This window comes from Delphinapterus leucas, chromosome 19, assembly GCF_059928025.1.
Source record: "Delphinapterus leucas isolate spDelLeu-1000000601 "Yukka" chromosome 19, BTC_Dleu_Yukka2, whole genome shotgun sequence".
In the NCBI taxonomy this organism is placed as follows: domain Eukaryota; kingdom Metazoa; phylum Chordata; class Mammalia; order Artiodactyla; family Monodontidae; genus Delphinapterus; species Delphinapterus leucas.
This window is the reverse complement of record NC_143147.1, coordinates 63,577,555-63,602,692: the sequence shown is the minus strand read 5'-3', so window position 1 is coordinate 63,602,692 and position 25,138 is coordinate 63,577,555. Positions and strand designations below refer to the sequence as shown.

Below are 25,138 nucleotides of genomic sequence, written 5' to 3'. Positions count from 1 at the left end.
CAGCAGTGGTTTTATGTATTTATTTATTTATTTTTGGCTGTGTTCGGTCTTCGCTGCTGCTCACGGGTTTTGTGGAGAGCGGGGCTACTCTTCGACGCAGCGCGCGGGCTTCTCCTTGCAGTGGCTTCTCTTGTTGTGGAGCATGGGCTCTAGGTGCGCAGGCTTCAGCAGTTGTGGCATGCAGGCTCAGTAGTTGTGGTGCACAGGCTTAGTTGCTCCATGGCATGTGGGATCTTCCCAGACCAGGGCTCGAACCCGTGTCCCCTGCATTGGCAGGCAGATTCTTAACCACTGCACCACCAGGGAAGTCCACAGCAGTGTTTTTTAAACTTTTATAAAGCAGAATCCAAATATATAAAATAGATTAACAGAGCAGCTGTGATTGAATCCTGGCCCTCTCTGCTTCCTCCTGTCCTTTGCCACTCTCCACTCAGTCCTCCTCTTTTTGCACAACCTCAGGGTTCCGTGAAATTTTAAAACCACTGCCCTATATGCATGTCCCTTTTCACCTGCTTTTTAAATATAGTTAACAGGAAGAGAATGAGCAGTTGCTTCCACTTCCTTAACTTTGTCTTTAAGCAGTTAACTTCCCTCAGTCCCATGCTGCCACCTCCCTACTATATCCAAAGTACTATTCTATTTGTAATTCAATTCAGAAAGCCTAGTAGTAATCGCCATTCCCAATAGGTTTTTTTTTGGGGGGTGGGGTGGGGGGAACTCCCCCAACCAGGGATCGAACCTGTGGCCCCTGCAGTGGAAGCACAGAGTCTTAACCACTGGACCACCGGAGAAGTCCAATAGGTTATTGGGTTTTTTGGGCTGCGTTGGGTCTTTGTTGCTGAGCAGGGCTTTCTCTAGTTGCGGCCAGTGGGGATTACTCTTCGTAGTGGTGCGTGGGCTTCCCATTGCAGTGGCTTCTCTTGTTGCGGAGCGTGGGCTCTAAGGGCACAGGCTTCAGTAGTTGCAGCATGAGGGCTCAGTAGCTGCGGCACATGGGCCCTAGAGCGTGCGGGCTTCAGCAGTTGTGGTGCGTGGGCTCAGTAGCTCCTCGGCATGTGGGATCTACCCAGACCAGGCAGGGATCGAACCCATGTCCCCTGCATTGGCAGGTGGATTCTTAACCACTATGCCACCAGGGAAGTCCCCCAACAGGTTTTTGCAAACCCAATATGCTCAGAATTTCCTTAGAACACAATCTATTGTTCTGAAGCAGGTGGCAAAAAAGTCGTTATTTAAAAGATGTCAGAAAATGAGGAAGGCCCTAATAATTTTTGCTTTAATATAGACAGGAATCCTGTTGGTTTTTACATTTGTTGCTGAGCGCGTGGACAGTTTTATTCAAGAATTCAATGTATAACTTAAAATAGAACAATCTGCTAGTTGTTCTTCATGATTTGTGCCTAAGGACAATAAATAAATTTTAACCAAACACAAAAAAAGTGCACTAACATATCATCTCTTCATTCTCAAGCATGTGTTTGTCTTGAATGTTACCAGCTTTCCACTGCTAGGCAAAGTGTTCCGAGTCCCCCATAATTTCAACCTGCCCCTATTTATTCCAAAATGCCAGAGGAAATGGGCAATCTACATGGCATCCTTATTGGAATTTACTCTACCTAGAGTCTGCAGTCAGGTTTGAACCAACCTCTTAGAACAGTGTCTTCCGCTGTGATCCAATACACACATATTAGGTTGACCCATATGACATGGCAGATATTTGACTATTTTTGACCTACATGTATAGCAGTTACTTATGTTCAACCACAGTTTAATACAGACTCTTAATGTTTTCTATTCCTTATTATTAAAAGAAAATACTGGTCATGTGCTTCTGAACTTGGGTAAGTGACTTAATTAATGAACGGCCCAAGTATTTCTAACAAGTTTCACTTCTCAACCCCAGTATTGCAGGGTGCCCCGTAAGTACATCACTCACACATACATTCTGCATCCATCACTCCTAGAGCCAAATTTAGTATGCATCTGTCCATTCTTTTCTTAGCTGCATCCTCACCACAAAAAAAAAGAAAAAAAGGCAGATCAATGCCACCAAGAGAAAAACAACCCAAGGAGTTCATTTTCTCTAAAAATTCATTTGCCATTAAATAAGACAAATGAACCAACCTAGATGTCTCAAATATGGAAAATGGTTCTGTCATATTCTTGCCTTCTCTTTACCCAAAGTTAAGATAAACAAAATGGCACATACTCTGTACTATGGTCTGATATGCCCCTCTAGTCACTCTGAACTGCAGAGGGAGAGCATGATTCATATTTCCCCATTATTTCCTCCTCCTCTCAGACTAAGAGCTGAATGAGATTATGTGATTTAAATTTGTCTTCTTTCTTCAATTCCAAGCTATTTCTCTAATAAACAAGTTAAAAAAAAAAGTCTAACAAATCTGTCCTGTTCTCCTAAGATGAATTTAGCCCCTTTTGCAAAAACAGTTACTAAAATTACAAACATCGGGACTTCCCTGGTGGTCCAGTGGGTAACACTCTGCGCTCCCAATGCAGGGCGCCAGGGTTCAATCCCTGGTGGGGGAACTAGATCCCACATGCATGCCGCAACTAAGGAGTCCGCATGCCACAACTAAAAAAAGGAGCCTGCACGCCGCAATGAAGATCCTGTGTGCTGCAACTAAGACCTCAAATAAATAATTTTTTTTTAAAAAAAAGATCTTTAAAATTACAAACATCAAATAACTTAAAAGGGTATGCCCAGAAAAGAATGGGAAAATTCTTGGTATTCCAAATTCTGTAACTTGTTGCAAAATTAGCCACGTAATCCGTCTTATAGTATCAAGTGCAAAGAAAACAAATATTACGTGAAAGTTCTTGGACTCTAAACTGTTTCACGAAGGCCCTAAGGGTGTAGGAAATCCTAAAATGATCTCATACACAGTCACATGTCACTGCTTACAGGGAAATAACACTCCACATTCCAAATAATAGATTAAATTCCTAACCTGTTTTCCACTGTGAGGCACTCTTTTCTTAGTTAACCACTACACACAACAAAGTCTCATTATATGGTTTTTTTGGGGATTTTTCCTGGCGGTACGCGGGCCTCTCACTGCCGTGGCCTCTCCCGCCGCGGAGCACAGGCTCCGGACACGCAGGCTCAGCGGCCATGGCTCACGGGGCCCAGCCGCTCTGCGGCACGTGGGATCCTCCCGGATCGGGGCACGAACCCGCGTCCCCTGCATCGGTAGGCGGACTCCCAACCGCTGCGCCACCAGGGAAGCCCCAAAGTCTCATTATAAAACACATATATTTCTTACTACATCCAGGACTAACCCTCAAATCATCACCTAGATAATCAAAATGTTGAAGCATCCTGTGGATGGGTCCTTTGCTTCTTAAAGTATTGGAGAATCATTAAAATCCTGAGGATTGTTTTTCCTTAAAAAGGAAAAAAGACCTTTCCTTTCTGTTTTTCCTTTAAAAAATTCGTTAGAGCACAACTTAGTATTAAGCATTTATTTAAAAACCTAGGGACTTCCCTGGAGGCTCAGTGGTTAAGAAACCACCTGCCAATGTAGAGGACATGGGTTCAAGCCCTGGTCCGGGAAGATCCCACATGCCACGGAGCAACTAAGCCCGTGCGCCACAACTACTGAGCCTGCAAGCCACAACCACTGAAGCCCGCGTGCTACAACTACCGAAGCCCGTGCGCCTAGAGCCCGTGCTCCACAACAAGAGAAGCCGCCGCAATAAGCCCGCACACCACCACAAAGAGTAGCCCCCGCTCGGCGCAACTAGAGAAAGCCCACGTGCCGCAATGAAGACCCAACGCAGCCAAAAATAAATTTAATTAATTAATAAAAACCTAATGAGGGACTTCCCTGGTGGTCCAGTGGTTAAGACTCTGCACTTCTAATGCAAGGGGCATGGGTTTGACCCTTGGTCAGGGAACTAAGATCCCACATGCTGTGCAGTGTGGCCAAAAAAAAATTAAAAACAAACAAACAAACCAAAAAGTTTAAAAAAACCTAATGAGACGAAGGTTGTATTCAGTTTTTAAAATGAAAAGAAAATGCAGGCCAATTGGTAGGGATTATGGTATTCAGTTGAAGCCTCAGCATCCTACGGCAGAGCCCTTACTTCACGCTGAAAATAAGTTTTATTTAAAATTAATTTAAAGAGTTCAGTATGTGGTAGTTAGAACACATATTATCTCATTTAATCTTCACCATAACGTACTTAACTCTTAAAGAGTTGTGAGAATGCCTCGCAGAGCTGCTTCTCAATTCAATATTGCTCTGAAAATACATTTCTGGGGGTAGGGCCCAGGCACTGCTATTTTTTAAAAGCTCACTAGGGGGATTCTAATGCAAAACCATGATCCAGAATCACTATTAGTCATACTCAAAAGCAGCAGCACCCTAACTCAAAAATAACCCTCAGTGGCACAGCTGGCCCTCTCCAATACCCTATGGCCCCCAGAGAGACCTTGGAAAAAACTTTCCAACAGGCTGCCCTCAAATCCTGGGATTCCATTATCTTACTGACCTCCTGGTATCAATCTCCTACATAATTACACACTTTGACTCAAGTCTCCAATTTCTCCTCAAACTATGTTTACTTCTTCCCCTGTTCCATTCAACATCATCCCCTTTAGACACAATGTAATCTGATCATCCAATTAATTTCTATGAGAACATAAACAAGGAAAACAATGAGCCAAATAACCTGACACTCCTATTTCTGGGAAGCTGCTAATACCTTTTGTTTTGGCCTCTCTTAGCTTGGATGAATATGAGAGGTGCTTGAGAATAAAATTTATCTCCCTATACAGATTGGGCTCACTTAGGTACTATTTGCTACTTTTAAGATACAAACATGTCGGATATGTAAGCACAAACTTAAAAGAGTTTAGCCAAATTGTCCTAACAGTTAACCAAAAGAGCAGGGTAACTCCCATCATTTGAACCTCCCCTCTCAAGCCAAAAAATTAAAATGCTACAATTACTTTCAGCATTTTCAACCATCCGCTTATTTTCAAAGGGTTTTTTAAAAAGTTCTCTGTAAGCTTTCCCATAAAATATTTGCCTTTTTGGTGGTAATTTATGTGAAATAGGCAAGGGCAACAATCAAAAGTTCACTTAAGAATAAGGTAAATCTTAATTATACACTGACCCAAACATCAATAAGCTACAACATACTATATTATGAAACAGTGCCTTTTCCACACATTTCCCTATGGCTTTTAAAATTCTACTGAAAGTTTTTCTAGTATGAAAGAATTTAAAAGTTCCCCCAACATGGCGAAAGCTCAGACATGACATTAGTTCCCTCTGGTTAAACAAGAACCCAGTTGAAGAATCCTTCCTTAATAAAGTTCTCTGGCTTGAATTTCAATCCTAACTTTAATTTTGGGGACAACAAAATTCCAGTACTTAATAGTACCTAGAGCAAGAGAAATGTACTTACCCGATATCTAAGAATTCTTGGGGGCAGGCTTCTCACACTATTTCACAATATAAATTGTAAAAATAGGTTGGCAGCACTACACATATAGGAAAATAAAACTTCAGTTGATTCAAGATTAACTCACATATACACAGAGCCAAAAACCTATGTAATTCCTGCTGTCTCTGGGGAAGCTTATTCACTATAGAAATGGGGAATGTAAAAAAGACTATATTGCAACAGAGGTAGAGTGAATTCAGTGAATGACAAGGCATGATAGTTCATGGGGACTTGATCCAAAAAGGCCACATTGTTAGGCAGTAAGGGTGGGAATTCAGTCTCTTGAAAACCATTATTGGAAAATTCAATTAACAGGCATCAGAAAACCTAACCTCCAAGTTCCAGTTTCATAGCCATCTAACTATGTGACGAATAACGCTCTAGACCTCAGCCTTGTCATTTTTAAAACAGGGGTTAGAACTAGATAATCTTTACATATCTTTCCAGCTCCAATATTCTGTTTATTGGTTCTGTAGTTGTTATCTTTCCCCATACAACTGAATTTAAAAACTGTGCTGATCTGCATATTTAAGGCTGTAAGAATGGGTATATGTAGGTAAATATTTTCTGTCCCTCAACATCCTCAAATAAGGAACAAAAACTGTTTTAGGTTAGGGAGTATTTACCATCAGACAAAATGAGGACTAGAATGGTCAAGTGATTTATCAGCAGAGTCAGCAAAATTAGAACTTTTTCTTAGCTGCATGTACTCACCCACTCTGCCTCAGGACATTCCTTGCTAGTCATTTATATAACTTTGTTATTCCCTGTTTTGCATTAGTCTGTCAGAAATGCAAAGTAGCTTTATTTCTTCCTTGAAATGTAACTTCTAGTAGGCCTATTCAGGTCATGTTTTTCTCTAAGCTTCAACTTTCAATTTAATATTCCTCAGAATAAAGAAAACAGCTCATTTTAAACAAGAAGTTTATTTAAACAACAAGACGCTTGACTTGAAGGGAAAACTATCTAGGATTCATTTCTTTTAGAGTAATTTATCCCTACTTAAAGACAGATTGCCCTACATGTAACAGCTACGTACAAAAAAGTTATAAAATTGTCCTTGGTTTTACAATGATAAATGAAAAACATTAAAATTCTCCAATCGAACAAGGTATGCAAGAATTTTTATGTTGTTCTTTTTTGTTAAACAGTGAGAGCAAAATAACTTACTGGAATATAAAGATAAGAGCTGATGAGCATGCCACTAATGGAGAAAAGGGGGTATCTTCACAGAACCAGTATTTTTCCCCATTCCATCTCCATTTGATGTCGATCAAAACATACCGTTGGCCATTTAGTTAAAAAAAAAAAAATGCAATATGCTTGTGCACATACACCAGTTACTTTATGTACAATAAAGGAATGGGGAAGGGGAAAATGAAAGAATAGAGAAACTATACTGTAGTAGTCAGGATGTGGTGGAACCAAATTGCAGTTTTCTAATTGAGAATGTCTTCTTGGTCTGGAGGAACAGAATTCTGGAGTAAAGTAGCAGGTTCCCTTTTTAGTAGACACCTCCTGTCTGCTGCTGGAACACATCAATTGTATCTTCATCCTCCATTTCCAACTAGCATAAATGAGAAAAAAAACAATCGGCCATTGGTTATTTAGCTCTTAAAATTTATAACTATCAGACTTAAATAGCCTGAAAATCTGCACGAGTTCCACCCAGTTCCAGTGTTCATTATTTTAGATGTCCCACAGCTTAAAGTAGCGTAAGCCTTAGGTTTAAATAATTTTTCACTTCGTCTTTTTTATGAAGATTACAGAAAATTGAGTTTTTAAGTTAAAAAGCTGAGTATGTCCATAAGTTAAATCATCTCACCTTTAATTATTGAAAATAAAACTGATGTGTATAAAGGCTCTCACTGCAATGCTGTTTAGACGAGCAAAAAACTGAAAATAACCAAAATATCAAAACCCCCAAAAATATAGTACATGCATACATGAAATACCATGTACCTATTATTAAAGAATAAGTAGATTTACACATGCAGAAATGGAAATATCCCTTAGATACGGTATTAGGCTAAAAAAATTTTAAAACTAGGCAGCAAACAGCTTATAGTATTATATTTGTATATATATTTTTAAGTTTGTGTGTATGTGTATAATATGGCTATATCTTTGCCTATGCAAAAAACAGTGGTTACCACTATGTAGTAAGAAGAGGAGCATAGAGGTGGGATAGGGAGGGTGGGAGGGAGGGAGACGCAAGAGGGAAGAGATATGGGAATATATGTATATGTATAACTGATTCCCTTTGTTATAAAGCAGAAACTAACACACCATTGTAAAGCAATTATACTCCAATAACAATGTTAAAAAAAAAAAAAAAAGAAGAGGAGCATGAGCAAAAACAGACTTGTTAAAAAAAAAAAAATCAAAATTCAAAATGCTATTAAGTTTGCAAAGTTTACTACCCACACATTATACATAAAACCATGTTGATAGCAGGAAGGTCTTGGTACATATGGCAACACTGTAAGGTAAACAAGCTTTGGAACAGTTTATAATGCTGATAATTACCCAAGAAAAATTTTCTAAAAACTGGTAATTTTGAAGATAAAACAACAACCTTGGGCACCTAAAGACAAGAAAGGGAACGTTTCTAATGAAGTTCAAATACAGTAAAAGTAGAACTAAAGCATTAAAATATTAATGACTAAGTCTCAATTCTCTATTTGTAAAATGGAATATTCAGTTATGAGAACTAAATGAGTCAAAGAAAGTGAAGTACTTAAGAGAATGAGTATATAACAATTATACTGCTATTAAAATTGGCTGCTAAGCAGATGTTCTAATTTATACAATTCTGCTATTTAATAAGTACTGGAAGAACAATTCTAAAATGAATCAATTTCACTCTAAAATAAATTCAATTCCAAATACTAAAATGAGGTCAATTCCAAATTCAATTTGAAGATTTTATAAATGCAGTACTGAACAAATCCTCCTCAGGTTTAATTATTTGCAGCTAATATAATAGACAAGTCCCAGAACTTTTTTTTGGTGGTGGGTGAGGGCTTCAAAAGACAGAAAATACATTACCATCAGAGTTTAGCATAATGGGTTCTTTTTATTCTTTTAAATCCATCAAAACTGGTCTTCAGCCTATCCATTGAAATGAAACTACTGGAATGTTTTTCAATTTTATAGTGAAACTTTAAATGCCTTCAAAGGATACAAGAGCTTTCTCTCTCTCTCATTCATCAAGAGAATTCAGCTCCTCCTTGTGGCTACATACTATAATTGCTTCTTAGAGACTCAGCAACAGAAATTTCTTCAAAATATTCTTCCCTCAAGTATAACTCATAGATATTTCAAGTTTTTGAAGATTATCAACAAAACCACAATCTGGATTTTCTGCTTCACTCATACCATATTTATCACTTTCTAGTTTTTATGGGGTGATAAAACAAATTCAAAAGGACAAGGGCTCCAATTTAAAATTTCTGCTATCAAAGTTTTTTCCCCCAAAACAGAATGTCTTAAATGGAATTTCAGAAGGTAAAAAGAAACAAAAAGTTTCTGCTAAAGAAGATAGCCCAGCTGATCCCCTACAAAGTGACAGAACAACTGAAGTAATAAGTAAAGAGATTAAGGGATCAGACAACACCTTTTGTAGTAAGGGTTTGGAAAGCCACCAAATAATAATCAACAGCCCTGTGAAATAATAATCAACAGCCCTGTGAAACATAAGCTATCAAGAGACTTGCAGTTAGAGCCACTAGGTTCTCTTCAGTTCAGAAGTATAGGTACAAGAGAATTCATGAGGGGCTAAAATGGTTAGGATAAACAGCCAACCAATCGCTTATGGGGAACCCTGGGTATGATTTAGAGCTGCAGCAATGAAAACAAAAGGAAAACAACATTCTGAAGTAACAAACAGGAATTTTATTTATTTTTTTCCAAATAATGCTGGCAAGAAGAAAAATATGGATTAAAGTAAAATGACCTACTAGTTTTACTAAGTGATAACTGAATATTTAAAAACCATTGGCACTTCCTGAATCTATTTTTTCTTTGTATTCCCTTTTGGCCATATTTTACACAGCTTTGAACTCTGGTAAAGAACTACAGGGCTTCCCTGGTGGCGCAGTGGTTGAGAGTCCGCCTGCCGATGCAGGGGACATGGGTTCGTGCCCCAGTCCGGGAAGATCCCACATGCCGCGGAGCGGCTGGGCCCGTGAGGCATGGCCGCGGAGCCTGTGCTCCGCAACGGGAGAGGCCACAACAGTGAGAGGCCCGCATACAGAAAAAAAAAAAAAAAAGAACTATATTCCAATGACTAGAAGTTCACAAATTAATAAACAAAGCTGTTGAGAAAATTAGAAAAAAACATTGTTTTTTCTAGTTAGCACAAAGACATTTTTACCTGTGCAGGTGTGTCTGTTTCATTGATTGGCTGCCCGTCAAATCGGAATCTGATCTGCCTCATTGACAAACCCTGGACAAAGAGTTTAAAAGCAATAAGAATGCAAAGAAACAGTAAGAACTAAAACTACATGCATATTTGGCCATGAATATATTTAAAAGAGAGACCTAAATAAATGATCATCAATATGTTAACATTTCTATACTGGTTAAATGATTTGGTGTGATTTTCACTTTCTTTAAACTACACTATGTTTGATTTTCATTGGAAAAATGATTTTTCTTAAAAAGGACTGAAAAAAAAAAAAAGGCTGTTTTTGAGAGCCATAGCTACTTTTGAGACCATAGCTACTTCAAGCTTGAACAGATCATACCTTGAGTCAAACAGTGCATTTAAATGAGTTAGATACTGAAAGGAAATTTGAAGCAACAGATGCACATGTCAACATTCCTCAACGCACATTAAAAAGCGCTCCAAAAACAAACACATAACAAAACCCATTAATAATATGAAAACTGAAGTCACCTAAAAAAGGTGTAACGATTAAAATAAAACTTTGCCTAAAAGCTACCTTCCTTTCTTGTCTATCCAAACAATTCCTACCACTATGTAAGAGTAACCTAAGCCCCAGCCCAGCACAATACTAGGAACACCACAGGCATATTCAAGTTCTTATCGTTGGGCAGTGAGTACCTTTACAACAAAACACAAGGCAATAACTGGTCCCTAAAACCATCTATAAGACCACAATCCACATCCAAGAAAATCCTGGAACAGCTCTAAAGAAGCACCTGCTTTTTTCTCCTTAGTACTTACCTAAGCCTGCAATTATTAGTCAACCTTGTACTAGAAAATAAGCTCCAGTAGGGATAGAAATCTAGACTTAGTTACATACTGTATATCTTGCACATGGTAGGTGCTAAAATACTGATGGAATAAAATGGATGAAAAGCAGTATCTAAATATGCTTCATTTTCTGTTTTTATTTGAAAATAAACCTAAAGCTAAGTTGAGGAGAAGCTTTATTACAAAAGGGACTGTCAAGAAATTTTTATGTGCATTTAAGGAGATAAATGAGCTTAAATATGCCCCTTTCTGCAAAGGGGCCTCCATTATTAAGAATCACCTACCTGACATAGGGGTGGGGAGAAGGGGAAAAGAGCAAAATAGTAAAGTTGCTGGTAACTGCAACCAAATGAGGACAAGATTTCTTTGGAGGTATGCTGTGAATATTTTAACTTGAAAAATACCTTTCTTGGAAGCATCTTCTTACACAAAGCCATTCCTGTATCATGCTCAAATTACAAACTATAATTCTTGTTATAAAAACTCCGTTTTAATTGATATTTAAGAGAAAATTAAACTGAGTTCCTAGGACTAAAAATATTGAAATAAAGTGTTCAATTAACACTTGTTTAACAACTGTATTCCCTTATTTAACAAGGATTCACTGAATTGGTCTTTAAAACTACCTGTCACATGAAAATCATACTGCTTTCCTTTAAAATTCTAGTCTTTGAGACTTGCCTAATCCAGCGGTTAAGACTCCAACGCTCCCAATGCTGGGGACCCAGGTTCGATCCCTGGTCTGGGAACTAGATCCCACATGCTGCAACTAAAGATCTCGCATGCCATAACTAAAAAGATCCCACACGCTGCAACAAAAATCCCACATGCCGCAACTAAGACCCGGTGCAGATAGATAGATACATAGGTAAATAAATAAATATTAAACAAAACACAACACAACACTCTGGTCTTTGACACATACCACTGCCAGACTAGCCCTTGTCTTAAGGAATACAAGCAATCCCCCACCAGGTAGGTGACAGCCATAACCTAAGTCATTCCTCATGACTTTCGAATTTAGTTTGCAATTACACAAAGTAACCAAGAATTCAATGCCAAGCCATTAATACTAAGTATTATCTACTTACAAACACTCCACTGGAGACTCTGCTTCAACAAAACTCTTAGCATCTTCTATATGCTGGGTTCTTCCTTCACTACATCCAATGGCGTGGCCATTCAAAATAAGGGCGAAGGGAAGGCAGGGCCAGTAGAACACAAGCAAATTGTATTCCTTTATTGCCACCTGTTTTTATGCTTTTCCTTATCAATAAAAGCTCTTTTATTTTGCTAGAGATCAAAAGTCCAAAATTCAGGAAACTTGCCTTTAAGATTCTATAAACCATGTAAATTCAAACAATGAATTTGCATTAAACCAGTATTTGGTTTCCTCTTCTGTATAAATCTCATCCCTGAGCTTTAGAGTTGTGCTCCAGAAGAGATGTGTGAGGTTCTCTCTTCGGGACCCCATTTCTTCATTTCACAAAAACGAACTGGACTAAACCAATTATTCTGTGCTCTCTGAAACCACTTGACAATCTGGTAAACAATGTTGGGGTAGATTTACACTAGAATGGAATAGTATGCTCTCAATCAGTTGCCTGAAGGATATGTGGCTGATATAAAGTGGGCAAAGTCTAACTCTACATGTGAATGAAAAACTTACTTAGAAACCAACCTACAGAAATACTAGGTTTGAATGTTCTCTATTCTTTTACAAGCATTTGAACACATTCTATATGCTGAGCACTGGTCTAGGCTCTAGAAAAATAGTCATATAATAAAACAGCCCTATGCTCATGAAGCTTACACTTTAATGCAGAGATAAATACAGACAATAATCAATGCAAAACAACAAATCAAAACAAACAAAAAAGAGTGAGAGGACTCAGTGATGGCAACAGGGGCACTCTGAATTAATCAGAGAAGTCCCTGAGGTAGTAGTTAATCAGGAATAGAATAAAAATGGTTGCGGGCTCAGCACTATGCAATGGAAATATGTCAGCCACATATGGTAGTTTTCTAGTTGCCACATTAAAAAGTTAAAAATAAGGTAAAAGTCTGATAAAAGTTTTAATTCAACATATTTAAAAATACTACCATTTCAACATATAATCAACATTTTAAAAATTGAGATATTTAACTTTTTTCACACCAAGTTTTCAAAATCTGCCATTCATTTTACACTTTACAGCACATCTCAATTTGGACTAGCCACACTTCAAGTGGTAAACACTCACACGTGGCTTGTGGCTACTGTGCTGGACCAAGTTTAGATAGAGAACAGAGTTCGCTGATGGATTTTATTTGTTATGATGCATCATCAAGGAGGACCCTAAGGTTTTGACAACTAGATGCAGAATGGTGCTATTTACTGAGTGGGGACAACAGAGAAAGATTTCTAGTAGAATCAAGAGTCCTGCTTTGCATGTTTAGTTTTAGATGCCTATTAGGCATTCACTGGAACTCCTCCAGAGATCCAATACCAAATGAGTTCATTAGAAAGTAAATATGAGCATTCAATTAATCTTGATAGGAAATCTTTGGTCAAGAAGTCTCACCTGCCAAAAAAACTTTAGCTATGCAAATCAGATCAGATAAATATTTTAGTTTTTAATAACCTGTAACTACACTTAGAAAGCAGGGAATCAGCCCAATTAGATGATACTTCAACTCCCTCTTCCTCAGAACCAGAGAAACCACTTGAAAAGTAAACAGGGATCTTGTTTCACTCAAAACTCTGAGGTTATCCCCAATTTAAGAGGAAAATGGGAATAAACATCTTTCCAAATTCTTCCTGGATAATATTTTCACATTTGCATTCCAACAGATATGCAGTGGAATTCTATTTTTTATGGATTACCAACGTTCTTTTTCCTCTAGTGCAAGTTAAGAGTGGACCCAACAAGTTTAGTCAAATATAATCCCAATCTTATGCCTAATAACTGAAAAAAATACAGGAAAACTTTATTCACACTGGGTAATATAGTAGACTTACTTTAACATAGCAGGAAAACTAAAAAATTCTTGATTGACCCACTAACTAGATCTTATAAGACAATTTCCTGTAAGGATAATCTAGAATACACAGGATGTGCCTTACTTTTTCTGGCACACAGTATAATGCCCCAGCACATAGGCATCTGGTAAAAAAAAAAAAAAAAAAGATAAAAAGCTCCTTTGGGGGCCCTACAGGAAATATGGGAAGTCTTAAATATGACCATTTTAGGATGGACAGAGAGTATCAATAGATGTATATAGTAAATTGGTAACAGTTAATCTAGGCAGTAGACTCATGGGTATTCAATGTAAACTTTTTTCTCTAAGTTCGAAAATTTTCAGTCAGTGTTGAAAAATATGATCATTTAAAAGCTAAAATTTAATAGTAATTAGAGAAAAGTTAGGCTATGCAGAGAATTTTGTTGAAAGTCACCAAATCTAAGCATGAATTTCTATGTTGTATAAGGTTTTGCTACATAAACATTCTACAAAATGATTACCTTTTAAAATTCCCCTGGAACCTGAAGGAGTACTAGTATTCAAATATGGTAGATACCAGTGCAAAAATTCTTTAGCACAATTAATAAGTACATATTTACTATTAGGGGATTTCACCAGAATTCTTCAAATGAAAGTACACTGAAGGGCATATCTTTGTAAGGAACTATGAAAAAGTTTTTGAAGATAAAAAATTATAACCACAGTACTCTTATTATGTTATAAATAAACTAGGCATAAAATAAAGCTTCAAACTCAAAAAGAAGTTTAAATCTTCAGTTTAAGAAGCCCTTCAGTCTCATGGAGAAGGCCCAAGTATCAACTCAAACTCAATTTCCCAACTTGTAGAGGTTTTAACCTTACTCTGTTTTGAACCTATTTTTTAGGAGGTGAATTTGCAATGTAGACAAGTTGTTTTGGTCTAATAAAATAATTTTCCAAACTTTTATATATTATACATCCAGGGTTGAACAAGAAAAATACTTCTGCCAGGTTACTGTTGGATTAACTGATCTACCAGAGTTTCTGTTATACTTGCAAAAGTCATCTTTAAAATTACCTTTGTATTGTTACAGACTCAACATCACAAAAGGAAGCTTCTTTGTCTTAAAGTTTACATTTACCTCCCAGCATCTGTTCATTTCTACTTCCTCTTCTGAGGTAAAAAATTTACTATTTTCTGAGTAAAATTCAAATATCCTTATAATACAGGAATGTGTATGCTTGGCTCAGGAGGTTAAATCTCTTGACCTCTACTATTAGTGTAAAAAGAAATTATTACAGTTTTACATGCTTCAGGAAAACGGCAGTGTCCTTAAACCCACATTTACTTCCAAACTGGTTAAAACACCCGAAATAAATTGTTTTGACACAAGACAAATTTTTAATTGTTAAAAAAGAGCCTGACAAGAAATTTTACCAAATTCGTTCTTATTTTCTTATAAAAGTAAAATTACATCCCCTTGGGAACAAACCACATGTTGTGAAAATAATTTGATGCATTTCTGGCATAGAACTAGAATCATATGTGATATTAACCACCCTAAGGGATTTTATGAAGAATCAACAAACCAAGTGGATGATAAAATTGTGATATATCAAGTATATAAGTACATATTCATTCTACCAAAGATAATCTATTGATATATTATGCTGGTTTCTATTCTCAAGAAAAAAAGGTTTGTCTTTTTAAAATACGTTTTATTCAGTGGAAGTATACAAGTCAGTTCCTCACCTGTCGTTCACAATAGGCTTTCATTAGTTTACTAAGTGGTGTGTGCCTCTTAATCTTAAACTGCACCACAGAACCATCCTGCCCCGCCACCTTCAAATTAATATGATCGTTGTTCTCAGTCTTGACTCCTTCCTGTTGAAAGAAAAATAAAAGTAGAATTTGGAAAATGTGAAGGACAAACACCTTTTAAAGCAGCAGCAGCCCAAGTTGCTTCAGAAATCAACAGGTTTCTCATTCTTATAACAGAGCATACAGCTGTTTGCAGCTGCTGAAATCAATCTGAAAGATAAGAAACCCTGAAGCAACAATATTAAATAGATGTCACAGAAACAGAAAAGCAGCCTACATCCAATACTATCAGTGTCGACAATTGGTTTTTAAAGATGGATCTCCCTCAATTTACTGCAATGCCCTCTTGAATCTGAGTTTTTTTTAATGACATATATTGTATTACACTCAAGATGTCTTTCCTCTAAAAAGATTAAAAATAAGCATCCTTCCTCTTTCCAAAATGCTTTGAGTACAGAATGCAAGAAAAATCTAGAGCTTGAAATTCAAAACTCATTACAAATCTCATTAAAAAGTTATCAAATTCAGCTTAGTAAGAAATCTCAAGCTACATTAAAAAAAAACAAACAAAAAACCACCTAATTGAGGAATATCCTTTGATTCTCTCCCAAGCAGCGGTAATAACTCAGAACCACTATTATTGTTCGCCTCTATAAGCAGCTTCATTTTTGTTTATTTTTAGTTATGAGCTTATTCTCCCCTCCCCTTTGTTGTCATGAGTCAAACGCACAGTTTTATTCCTTGTAGATTTATTCCACAATTCCTTGTAGATTTTGACCCAATCTGAAGTTCATCAAAATCAAGTGTACAAGGAATTCTGTAGCCCCTAAACCACTTCAGAATGGAAAGGGGGGGGGTGTCACAAAACAAACCAAAAGAAAGTCCCGTGTGCCAGGAAGAAGTGTGTACCCGAGTCCTCCAGGGAAAAGCCTCCTGGAGCCTCAAAACCCGCGTTGAAAAGTTAAGCCCTACGAAGTCTCTCTGCTCGTACATCTGCCTCCAACTTCTCGAAACCACATGGTCTCGGCAGGTTAGGGGTTATTTCGCACCCAGGGAAAAGCCACTGCCCATTCCGACAAAAAATGTGGGAAATACTCCCCGGGAATCCCCCAACCCCGGCCCCTCACGACGGCCGACGGGCATCCGGCTTCCAACCCATCAGCAGCCCATTGATTCGCCCCGAACCCTCAACCGGCCAGTGCGGCCCGGGGCAGGGGTCCCCAGATGCCCGCGGCCCCCACCCCGGAGGGGGGAAGCCCGGAGAGGAGGTAACTCCTCGCCACCGCCAAGGCGGCAACACCCGCCGCGGCCCGGCGCGGGGTCCGCCGAGGGTGGGGACACCGCGCGCCCTAACGCCCCTCGTCACGCGCGCCCGGCCAGCAGGGCCCAAGAAGCCCAGCTCGCGGCCGGTGGGCCAGCGGGTGTCCGCGATTCGCCCGCCCAACTCGCGCCCGGCGCGCACTCCGAGGCGGCCGGGGGCGGGGGAGGGCGGTGGGGCCTCCTCCCGCGCGGGAGGGAGGAAGAGGGGAGGGAAGAAAATGGCGCGGAGCGCCGGGGCCTGAGCCGCGGCCGCCCCGTGGGGGGCCCGGGAAGGCGCGGGGAGCCCGCGGCGGGCTCGGGCCGGACCCCGGCCCGCGCCGTGACCCCGGCCGCGCGGCGAGGCGCGGAGGACGGCGCCGAGCTCACCTTGGGCTTTTCGTCGGCCATGGCGAGCGCCGGAGTCTCCTCAGCTGCCGCTTCACAAAAGAGGTACCAGGTCCGCACCGAACGAGCACACAAGCAGCACCAGGAGCGGCAGAAGAAGGAGGCGGCAGCGGTGGAGGAGGGAGAGGGCGCGCGCACGTCGTGCGCTCCCTCCCCCCATCGTGCGTGCGCGAGCCCGAGCCGCCGGGGCTCCTCATTGGTTGCCGCCTCGCGGGAGCGCGCAACGCTTACATAACCACCGCCACCCCCCGCCCCGCACCACCCCAGCGTGGGCCCGGCGCCCGCCAGGCCGGCGGGAAGAGGCGCGGACACGCGCACCCGGGCCGTCGCGGGGGCGCGCCTGGCTCTGGGCGGGGCTGTATTGTCCTCCTTCTGTGGTGGAGCTTAATCAAAATGGCTTCCAGCTGGTCCTCGTTGGGGACTGGGAGGCTTGAGGCCTAGACGTGACACACAAGCCGGGGAAGACAGACTGACTAGACGAGGAAGGGGGAGCCTAAATCAAAGCCCCAGCACGAGGTTCTGGGAAAATAACCTCTCATTCGGTGGCCCAAATACAGCTTTCCTCAGGGTCAGAGGAACATCACACTTCCTCTCAGTCAGCCTCTCTTCCCTCGGATTTTAAAGCTTCAGCCTCAACCCGCTTCCCACCAGGCTCTTGCCTTAGTGCCGTGACTACTTCCGTCCTGCTGGAAACCCTGTACTTTGACTAGCTGAGGAAAAAGGTTCATCCTACAAACTCCTTACTCATTGCCTGGCTGCCAACCTCCTAGAGGAAGCAAAATCCATCAGAGAGAAGCACCCGATATCAAGCTTCCAAACCAATCGATCACTTCCTCCTTACATCCGTTCAGAAATAGAAGTAGGTCCCTCTTGGCTTAAGCACAGTCCTAACATCTGTGCCGTGGATGTCTCCCACTCCTCTCGGTAGGTTTTATTGATTATGTCCTTTATTTTCTTCCACTTGCACATTAGCCGTTACCGTAGAAAAAGACTCTCAATTCTACTTCCTTCTGAAGTTACCACCGTATCTCTCTCCATTCTTGGCCAAATATCTTGAAAAAAATGTGCACGCCAGCTGTCTCCACTCCCTCACCTCCCACTTACTCCTCAACGCACTGCAATCTGGTGCCTGGTTCCACTAAAACTGCTCTCTACAAGGTCACCGCAGACTTCTTTGCTGAGTCCAGGATGCTTCCCAGTTCGTCACTCCTCTTGAACTCCCTCCCTGTGACTTGGGGCTATGACTCTGGCCTGTCCTTGATCCCTTTGCAATTTCTTTCTTTCTCAGCCCTTCCCTTAAATGTTCCTTGGGTTTTGTTCTGGACCGGTTTCTCTTCCCATTCTATCCCCTCTCCTGAAATGACTTCACCCCACTCCTATTACCATCTATTTGCTAATGATTCTCAGGTCCAGATTTCTAGTCCAGACCTTTCTCTGAATTTCGAGCCTATAAATCCAACTGACTTCTGAACATCTCCACTTGGATGTCCTAGAGGCACCTCAAACTCAGCAAATCTCAACTAAAATTCCTCAATTTACTTCTCAGACCTGCCCCTCTCTTTCAAGCGGCCCGGTCACTGACTGTATGACACACCATTATAACATTGCTCCAGGGACTTCCCTGGTGGTCCATTGGTTAAGACTCCACGCTTCCACTGTAGGACTGAGATCCCGCATGCTGTGTTGCACAGCTCAAAAAACAAACAAAAAAACACAACAACAACAAATTGCTCCAAGCCAGAAAGCCAAGGGGCATCCTTGACCCCTTCACACACTCCCCATACAGTCAATCTCCAAGTCTGCTCAATTCCACCTTTTAAATACCTGTCAAATCTGTCTACTTCTCTGCAGCCACTGTCCAGTCTTTGGGCTCTGCTCCATTTGCTGGGCTTCCAGCTGGTCCACCGTGGGGAAGAGGAGGCTTAAGGCCTAATTGTAGGACAGGCCAAGAAAGGCAGATTGATCAGGAGAGGGAGTGGAAGCCTAACTTCAAGTCAGGTTTCCCCAGAGCTACTGATCTTTTGTTTTTAAGGTATGTCGCAATTGTGTCTGAATATTTAAATGAATCAGAATCATCTAAGGTGCCGGGGTTTTTGTTTGTTTTTGTTTTTGGCCACGCCACACAGCATGTGGGATCTTAGTTCCCTGACCAGAGATTGAACCTGTGCCCCCTGCAGTGGAAGCAGGGAGTCTTCACCACTGGCCCCCCGAAGGGGGTCCCTAACGTGTGCTGGTTTAAATGCATATTCTCTATTCTCGGACAGTGTGGCTCTGGGATCCCTCTTTTTTAACAAGCTTCCTTGGTGATTCTTTTTTTTTTTTTTTGCGGTACGCGGGCCTCTCACTGCCGTGGCCTCTTCCGTTGCGGAGCACAGGCTCCGGACGCGCAGGCTCAGCGGCCATGGCTCACGGGCCCAGCCGCTCTGCGGCATGTGGGATCTTCCCGGACCGGGGCACGAACCCGTGTCCCCTGCATCGGCAGGCGGACTCTCAACCACTGCACCACCAGGGAAGCCCCCGCTGGTGATTCTTAAACACACTAAAGCCCGAGAACCACAAACCATTCTAAAATAAAAACAAAATAAAAGAAGTTTCTGGGAATACCCTGGTGGTCTAGTGGTTAGGGCTGTGTGCTTCCACTGCAGGGGGCACGGGTTCGATCCCTGGTCAGGGAACTAAGATCCCACATGCCGCATGGCAAGGCCAAAAAAAAAAAAACAAAAAACTTTCTGCCACTCCTTGGTTTAGTGGCAATCCTCTGCCTTACAGGATAGAGTCCAAAATTCATATAAGACCTACAAAGCTCCTTGAGAGCTAATCTGGGCTAACCATTCTAGCTCTTTCTCATTTTCTCCTCGAAGCCTCTGCTTCAGTCATAATCAATTACTTGGGGTTCCTGAATGTACCTGCTCTCTCTCAACTTTAAGCTTTTGTTCACTTTTGATGTGTAAAGATTCACTGAATGACTGAATAAATTGAGGCTATCACTATGCATAAGATCCTGTGCTAGGACTTCCCTGGTGGAACAGTGGTTAAGAGTCCGCCAGCCAACGCAGGGGACATGGGTTCAAGCCCTGGTCTGGGAAGATCCCACACGCCGTGGAGCAAAGTAAGCCCATGCGCCACAACTACTGAGCCTGTGCTCTAGAGCCTGCGAGCCACAACTACGGAGCTGGCGTGCCACAACTACTGAAGCCCGCACAACAAGAGAAGCCACAACAATGAGAAGCCCGCACACTGCAACTAAGAGTAGCTCCACTCACCACAACTAGAGAAAGTCCGCACAAAGCTATGAAGACCCGACGCAGCCAAAAAAAAAAAGATCCCGTGCTAGGCATTGGGCAGACAAAGTCCCTGTCTCAAATTTGGGGGTGGGGGGGCGGGTAGGAAGGGTAGGAAATATACAAGAAGAGAACCAACTGCCATGTGTCAGGCACTGAGTGGGGCTTTACTAATTAGTTCTTTTTCTCCTTATACAAACCCTTCCAAGTGGATTAGTATTTATTTACTATTGAGGCTCAAAGAGTTAAGTAACTTGCCCATTATCACACATCTGCCAAGTAGTGTTGATTGAGCTTCTATTATATGCCAGGGAACTAACTGGGTGCTGTGCCGGGTACTGTAGAGAAAGCAAAAGAGATGCCCTCCTTGCTCTCCTGAACCCAGGTCTTATGTTGACATCACACATCTTCCCAGGTTTGTAGGACTACAGAACCATCAAAGAGGAATATGTCATGTTAAATCTACCATCAGTAAAATGTGCGGGCCTCCAATAATCAAATGGCTGTTTAGTTATTAGCTTCTAGGTGACAGGTGTGTCCTACAGTACCCCTGCTCTAAAGTTATGCTAAACTACAAAACCACCTTCGGGCAAAGGAGGAGTTCTATAAAAAGTAGTTAAGTGTATTCAAACGTGTGAATAATATATGTTCCAAGGACAAACTGTAATTCTGTGAGCTGAGCCTAGGGAATCTACTGAGAGTCTCTCCAATTTCCAGGAAAAAAATTGTGGAAAACCAGAAATTTCCCAACATTAAGTTTCTCCCACTATCATTTTCATAGGAGTGGGAAAGGGGGTGGCTGTGCACTAGAAAAGGGTGCTTTGGGAAAAAATGGGCAAGGAGTAGTATATACAGAAAAGAAGAAGAGTGGCAAACATTAACTGAGTTATTATTATGTGGGGATTCTGTACTAAGCCTTTAATCCTCACAAGACATCTATTATTATTATCCCCATTTTACAAATGAAGGAATTGAGACATAGAAAGGTCAGGCAACTTGGTCACCCAGCTTGAAGCGGTAGAGCCAGTAGACCTGAGACTTTCTGACTCAGAGCCCAGACAGAGCTTAATTACCGTAGGACTGCATCCAGGTTTCTATGAAAGTCCTCAGAGAGAAAACATGCAAAAAAAAATATCCTAGAATAGTGGTGGGAACACCAGTCAAGTTGCTTTGACTTAATTTTTGTTTGGCTGTCTCTTTGAGCAGAATGGCAGTTCAATTAAAGGAGAGACTTGTCTTGTTTACAGTTTTGTTCGGAGCACCTAGCTCAGTTCCTGGATCATAATGGGAATGAATGAAGGAGTTGTGCATTGAGCTGTTTTCGCCATTAGGGGTTAACTACGACAAGAAAGGCCTACTTCCTCTAGAAACCTAATTAAATATCAGTATTTGAATAATTAAATACCAATAGAAGTAGAGGGTAAGAATGGGGGAACCAGCAAGAATGTACTCTTCAGGGTCAGGTGCCAAATAAAAAACATCATTCCTAAAAAGGGCAGGAAAATAAGAATCACAGAGAGAGTCTGTTTAGAGCTTGAAATCCTTGCCAAAAACCCTGAGAAACACATAACTGAATTTATAACACAGACGACTAAACGGTGCATAGTTTATACCATCAAATTTCCTTCAGTTCTAACAGAGGTTAGTTGAGTACTTGAGCTATCTCTGTGAATACTGCAGGAATACTGAATACTCTATTCCTGAATACTGCAGAAAATCTGGAGACAATCACAGAATCTGTGATGTTCTGGAAACCTTCCAGCTTTCTATCCTTGGGTCATGGCAAAGAAAATGGGACCCAAACTTGCACCAGCAGTCAAAGCCAAGAAGCTAGTACATTTCACTTTAAATGTATCAGCTGGGGTATTAAATTTAGGGAAATACTGTTCCATTTCACAATACATTCACTGAACTTTTTTTTATTGAAGTATAATTTACAATGTTGTGTTAGTTTCAAGTGTACAGCAAAGTGATTCAGTTACACACATATATTCTTTTTTAGATTTTCTATTATAGGTTATTACAAGATATTAAGTATAGTTCCCTGTGCTGTACAGTAGGTCCTTGTATTTACCTATTTTATATATATATTTTTAGTGTGTATGTTAATCCCAAACTCCAATTTATCACCGCCCCCCCCGCACCTCACCCCCCAACATGGCCGCTCCTGCTATCCCCTTTGGTAACCATAAGTTTATTTTCTATGTCTGTGAGTCTACTTCTGTTTTGTAAATAAGTTCATTTGTATCATTTAAACATTTTTTTAATTCTTATTTTTCATTTTTTATTTTTTGGCTGCACTGCGCAGCTTCTGGAATTTTAGTTCTCTGGCCAGGGATAGAACACGGGCCCCTGCAGTGAAAGTGCCGAGTCCTAACCACTGGACCACCAGGGAGTTCCCTGCATCATTTTTTTTAGATTCCACATGTAAGTGATATCACATGATATTTGTCTTTCTCTAACTGACTTAATATGATCATCTCTAGGTCCATCCGTGTTGCTGGAAATGGCGTTATTTCACTGCTTTTTATAGCTGAGTAGTATTACATCACTGAACAGGGAAGTACAATTATGGGGACCAAAAGGTGAACACTTTAAAACTTCTTGAAAAACTTTTCCATTTTCTTATCAGTCTTTGTAATTCTTCTAAATAGGTGGATATCTCATTGATAATATATTTACCTGGTTGTTCCTCTCTTCCTCCGTGGTTGAATATCTATGCCAGTAGCTCTTAAAAGAGGTGATTTTGTCCCCTAGGGTACACTGGGAATATCTTGAGACATTTTTTTTCTTCCAGTCTTAGAGATGTAATTGACACAACACCACTACATAAATTTAAAGTATACAGAATAATGATTTGACTTACCTATATCATGAAGTAATGGCCACAGTAGGTTTACTGAACGTCCGTCATCTTTTTTTAAATTTATTTACCTAATTAATTTTAATCTAGTCTTTTAAAAAATATTTATTTGGCTGTGCTGGGTCTTCGTCGAGGCACATGGGATCTTCGTTGCTGCGTGTGGGATCTTTTTTTAGTTGCAGCATGCAGAATCTTTAGTTGTGGCATATGAACTGTCAGTTGCAGCATGTGGGTTGTAGTTCCCTGACCAGGGATCGAACCTGGGCCCCCTGCATTGGGAGTGCGGAGTCTTAGCCACTGGACCACAAGGGAAGTCCCCAAACTGGAAATTTGTATCTTTTGACTGCCTTCATCAAATCCTCACACCCCCACCTTCCAGAGACTTTTTTGGCTGTCACAATTGTTGAGGGGTATATTATTGGCATCTACTGGATAGAGGCCAGGGGCCATGTTCTGCTCAACACCCTGCAGTGAACAGGAGAGCTCTCTTTTGCAGTTAAATTTATTTCTCAGGTCTTCTTTTGAGAAAAATGGTTTTCCTTGCTGGTCTTTCATCCTGTTCCCCAGAATAATTTTTTCTGAAGGAAATTAGGCATGATTTCTATCAATGTCTTACTAAGTTTGCCTTTAACTTCTGCTGCTTGAAGAATTTTTAATAGAGCAGATATAATACCCAGTTTTTAAAAACTGATTTATCTGCTACTGAATGTTTATTTTACATTCTGAAAAATATTAGGACTCTTTTTACCCACTAGAAAATGGACACGAATGCATAATTTCTCGTAGCCACACCACTGGTGTCAGAAACACTCAGATCAGTAAAACTCTGTGAAACATTTGGAATATGCAGCCAGACACAGATGGTTGAACAGTGTGGAATTTTGCGCAAAACTAAATTTTATCCTATAGATGGCTGTCTTCAGAGATAGGAATTTGGATGAAATTGTGATAGCCACAGGATTTTTCTTCCTTTACTAAACAGTGTGTAACTCTAAAGAACAAACTATTGGGGTGATAGGATTTTCCTAACCACTCCAAGTCATCTTATTTTCACCATTCAAATAGGTCGTTCAGAATCATCTCAGGGAAAGCAGCCTTCCCCAAGAAAATTACTGAAATTTTGTTTTGTTTTCAGATCAAATTTCTTTCCTAACTAATAAAAGCTGCTACATTTTCAGGCACTGTTTTCTAAACTTTAAGATTTCGAATTACCTTCCGTTCGTTAAAAAAAAAGGAAAAAACTCGCTTATCTGGGAATTTAGAACCAGTACTATTCTATTCCTTGTATGTTTATATATTTGTAAATACGGCATTTACAAAATAAATAACTCCTTTAGGCTATTGGAGCACTTTTTTTTTTTTTAATTTAAATTTATTTATTTATTTTTGGCTGTGTCGGGTCTTCGTTTCTGTGCGAGGGCTTTCTCCAGTTGCGGCGAGCGGGGGCCATTCTTCATCGCGGTGCGCGGGCCTCTCACAGTCGCGGCCCCCCGTTGCGGAGTACAGGCTCCAGACGCGCACGCTCGGTAGCTGTGGCTCACGGGCCTAGGCCTAGTTGCTCCGGCATGTGGGATCCTCCCAGTCCAGGGCTCGAACCCGTGTCCCCGCATTAGCAGGCAGATTCTCAACCACTGCGCCACCAGGGAAGCCCCTATTGGAGCACTTTTGTTGAGGTTTTCCATAATAAGACCTGGGATTCCCTAATTTGAGTGTCTTTTCCTGCTTTTCTTTTGTGAGATAACAACCGGTATTTGTTTTCAATTGAACCCAGGGGTCTCAATTTCACA

At 40.8% G+C, this 25,138-nt stretch overlaps 1 protein-coding gene across 2 annotated transcripts; it reads right to left on the bottom strand.

Moving 5' to 3' along the window:
• Positions 1 to 6,382: 6,382 nt before the first annotated feature.
• Positions 6,383 to 17,353, bottom strand: SUMO2 (small ubiquitin like modifier 2). 2 transcript variants are annotated; one of them, XM_022589656.2, is made up of 4 exons: positions 17,190 to 17,353; positions 15,435 to 15,566; positions 9,854 to 9,925; positions 6,383 to 7,042 (listed from the first exon to the last, which is right to left on the bottom strand). In XM_022589656.2, the coding sequence occupies exons 1-4, from the start codon at positions 17,208 to 17,210 to the stop codon at positions 6,980 to 6,982; spliced, it is 288 nt and encodes a 95-aa protein (XP_022445364.1). In that variant the 5' UTR covers positions 17,211 to 17,353; the 3' UTR covers positions 6,383 to 6,979. The 2 variants fall into 2 exon arrangements, with proteins under 2 accessions (XP_022445364.1, XP_022445362.1); XM_022589654.3 differs by lacking the exon at positions 9,854 to 9,925 and having other exon boundaries at positions 17,190 to 17,330.
• Positions 17,354 to 25,138: the final 7,785 nt, after the last annotated feature.

What these genes read in the sequence shown, in the direction of transcription:
- SUMO2 (XM_022589656.2), bottom strand. Translation starts at nt 17,210, where the DNA reads ATGGCCGACGAAAAGCCCAAG. An exon ending in TGGCCGACGAAAAGCCCAAG is followed by an intron (nt 15,567 to 17,189) that starts GTGAGCTCGGCG and finishes TTCTTTCAACAG; the next exon opens with GAAGGAGTCAAGACTGAGAA. An exon ending in AAGCCTATTGTGAACGACAG is followed by an intron (nt 9,926 to 15,434) that starts GTGAGGAACTGA and finishes CTCTTTGTCCAG; the next exon opens with GGTTTGTCAATGAGGCAGAT.